General features: G+C 40.5%; 1 protein-coding gene across 1 annotated transcript; it reads left to right on the top strand.

Moving 5' to 3' along the window:
- Nucleotides 1-1,135: 1,135 nt before the first annotated feature.
- LOC113760295 lies at nucleotides 1,136-3,172 on the top strand. Its single transcript, XM_027302849.1, has one exon. The coding sequence runs from the start codon at nucleotides 1,136-1,138 to the stop codon at nucleotides 3,170-3,172; it is 2,037 nt and encodes a 678-aa protein (XP_027158650.1).
- Nucleotides 3,173-3,639: the final 467 nt, after the last annotated feature.

The raw sequence follows: 3,639 nt of genomic DNA, 5'->3' as shown, positions 1-3,639 counted from the left end.
GTTCTACCTTGAACCTCCAGGCTTTTGTTGTTCAAACGGAGGCGTTTCAATTGTACAGCATGCAATGCCTTATGATCTCATTCGTCTTTTCACTGGAACGGATGAGGAAAGTATAGAATTTCGAAGGAATATTCGTACGTTTAACAACAATCTTGCTTTCACTACATTTGCTGCAAAATATGATAGAAATCTCACCAAAAATAGCAAGGGGGTTTACACCTTTCGTATACAAGGCCAAGTCTATCATTTCCTTAACAGCCTCGTTCCTTCAGCCTCCTCTCCTACCGGTATTCAGCTGCTGTTCTATGACTACGATGATGAAGTGTCGAGGAGACTTCAAGACTCGCCCCGTTTGCGAGTGGACACTCTTAAGTTTCTAATAAATATACTTCAGAGAAATCCTTATACCAAGTTCTTTAAGAGTCTTCGTGAAATTCCTCACCTTGAGTGACATCGGATCATACTCAATTCTGATCCAGGGTTGGATCAGCGAGTATACAATCTTCCAGCTACTTCTCAAGTAGCTGCAATCTGGACCGAGAACGATGATGGTGAACTCGAGAAAAATGTTCACATTCAGGTGTACAGCCATTCAAGTTCCAGCCATAGGATACAACATTATTTTGCTTGTTACGACCCCTTGCAGTATCCGCTCTTGTTCCCTCGTGGGGAATCTGGCTGGCATCATGGTATTCCAAAAAAAGCTGTTCTGCATCCAAAAAAAAGAAAACTTGATGAAGTTGATATGCTGAACGATGTTTCCCTGATAGAAGGACCTTCTGAATTGATTAATCTCGAGAAAACAGGTATTGTCGTGCATAAAAAAAAAATTAAAAACAGCCTTTCTCCAGCCTAATCATTGGTCTGACTATTAAAAACGCTTCCTGTACCTTTTATTTTTTTCCCAGGTGTCGAGAACAAGAAGACAAAACGAGACACTGTGTCCGCTAGAGAGTATTACTGTTATAAATTTTAGATGAGAGATAATGATATGTCGATGTTGTTACATGCAAAGCGTTTGTTACAGCAATTTGCAGTTGATGTTTATGTTAAGATCGAAACGTCGAGGCTTAATTTTCATAGAAAAAAATAGAACGAAATTAGGTCCGAAATCCTTAAGGGAGTCATTGATAGCATGTCTGTTGGCTGTACATCTGGGAACCAGGTTGGTCGTAGGATATACCTGCCAGCTTCTTTCATTGGTGGTCCAAGGGATATGAGACGTAGGTACCTAGATGCTATGTCTTTGGTACAGAAATATGGTAAGCCCGACCTGTTCTTGACTATGACCTGTAACACAATGTGGAAGGAGATACATGATAACTTGAAGTATGATGAGAAAGCTCAGGATAGACCAGATTTGGTTGCTAGAGTGTTTCGTGCAAAGTTTGAGGTGCTTAAAACAGAGATAGTTAAAAAGAAACTGTTTGGTGAAGTTGCAGCTTTTGTTTATGTAATTGAATACCAGAAAAGAGGCCTTCCTCATGCCCACATTCTGGTGATTTTGAAACCAGAAGCTAAACCACTGAATCCAGAGGCGTATGACAAAATGGTTTCTGCTGAGCTGCCCGACCTAAATGAACAAAGTTACTTGTACTCCCTTGTTATAAAACACATGATGCACGGCCCATGTGGATCGCTGAACAAAGAAAATGTCTGTATGCGTAATGGAATGTGTAAAAATCATTACCCAAAGGAGTATATTGAGCATACTATGCATTCTGAAGATGGTTACCCGCATTATAGGCGAAGGAATAATGGCAGGTCTGTTAGAGTAAGAAACCATTCTTTGGATAATAGGTGGGTTATCCCCTATACTCCATACCTGTTGGCTCTTATAGATTGTCACTTAAATGTCGAAATCTGTTCCACTGTTAAGCTGGTCAAGTACTTGTACAAATATGTCTATAAGGGGCACGATCGAGTAAGCTTTCACATACATTCTGAGAATGATCCAGAAGATATAGATGAGATCCATGAATTTCAGTCTGCTAGATGGGTATCAGCTGCTGAAGCAATGTGGTGCATTTATAGGTTCCCGTTGAATGAAATGACGCCTTCCGTTTACACGCTTCAGTTGCATCTTCCAGGAGAACAAGTTGTTTCTTTCCACAAGAATACAAATCTGTCAAATCTGGTTGATAGTTCAGATTTTACTAAGACGATGCTGACTGAATTTTTTGTCATGAATAGGCGCAGTAAACAGGCACGTAAATTGAAATGCCTGTATCGAGAGTTTCCAGAGTACTTTGTTTGGCATCCTGATAAGAAAAAATGGACTTGTAGAAAGCGTAGAAAGGTGATCGGCAGAGTGGTTACTGTCCGTCCCAACGAGGGCGAACGATACTTTCTAAGATTGCTTTTATCTCATGTTCGTGCGCCAAAATCATTCAACCATCTTCTCACTGTCGATGGACAGCTTGCATCTTCATATCGAGAAGCTGCCTTTCGAATGGGCCTGCTCCAGTCTGATACCTACATAGAAGACACTCTTGATGAGGCCACTGCCTTTCATATGCCTTGTTCACTTAGAGCCTTGTTTGCAATGTTACTTGTTTTTTGTACTCCTTCTAATCCCATCAAATTATGGGAGAGATATGAAGCTGACTTATCCAGTGATTTAGAAAGAACGAGCTCTATCACTGGCTGTGATTCTAATTATGTTAGGAGGTGTGTGCTTCAGGATATAAATAGATCCTTGGAGCAGATGGGTAAACACATACGTGATTACCGTCTTGTTCTTGACAGTTTTCTGTTTACTGAGCATGAACGCTTGACCAAGGAAATCGAAAGTGAGCAAAGCGTGCGTTGTACAGAAGACGATTTGCTGACTGTTTCTCGGTTGAACGCTGGTCAGCAAGCTGCATATAGTGCCATTATGTCTGAGATATTTTTACCCGATGGCAAGAGTTTCTTTGTCGATGGTCCTGGAGGAACAGGTAAAACCTTTTTATATCGTGCTTTGCTTGCTACTCTGCGGACACATGGCCATATAGCGTTAGCGGTTGCATCGTCAGGTGTAGCAGCCTCTATTCTTCCTGGAGGAAGAACTGCGCACTCAAAGCTACTATATCAGATACTTGTGCCATCTCAAGCAGTAAAAAACCAAGGAATGCTTGATCTGCTTGTCCTCATCAGAACATCTTTTGTCGTTACTCTTGCTGCTATGTAGGCCTATTTAAGCATACGCTCTTATTAGATACTATATCAGCATCATGTACTTTTGCAGGTTGCGAAAAAATAAATAATGCTTGGTCTATTTGTCCTTATAAGAAGGTCTTCTGTCATCACACTTTTGCTCTTGGCCAGCGGTCTTTTGTCATTGTATTATCTGCTGTGTAAACTTGTCTCACTGGAGACATATTGATGACATTTAAACTCCTTTATCTATGGCCTGTTTCCAGCTCATCTATCTACTATATGTCATTATGCTTATTTTCCTTATTTGATCTCTGAACTAAAGGCACAACTTTCTGATAATCAATTGCATTGCATTTCATATATCTACGTTCGGAGATGTATTGTTTCTGCATTAAAGCCTCTGCAATGTGCTAATGCTGAGACTGAGTATAGATATAGTCCTCTGAAATTAAAGCCTCTGCAATGTGCTAATGCTGAGACAATCTTAACAACATCCCT

Source organism: Coffea eugenioides, chromosome 2 (assembly GCF_003713205.1).
Source record: "Coffea eugenioides isolate CCC68of chromosome 2, Ceug_1.0, whole genome shotgun sequence".
NCBI classification, from domain to species: Eukaryota; Viridiplantae; Streptophyta; class Magnoliopsida; order Gentianales; family Rubiaceae; genus Coffea; species Coffea eugenioides.
Note: the sequence above shows the minus strand (reverse complement) of the source record. Positions and strands in the feature narration are given on the sequence as shown.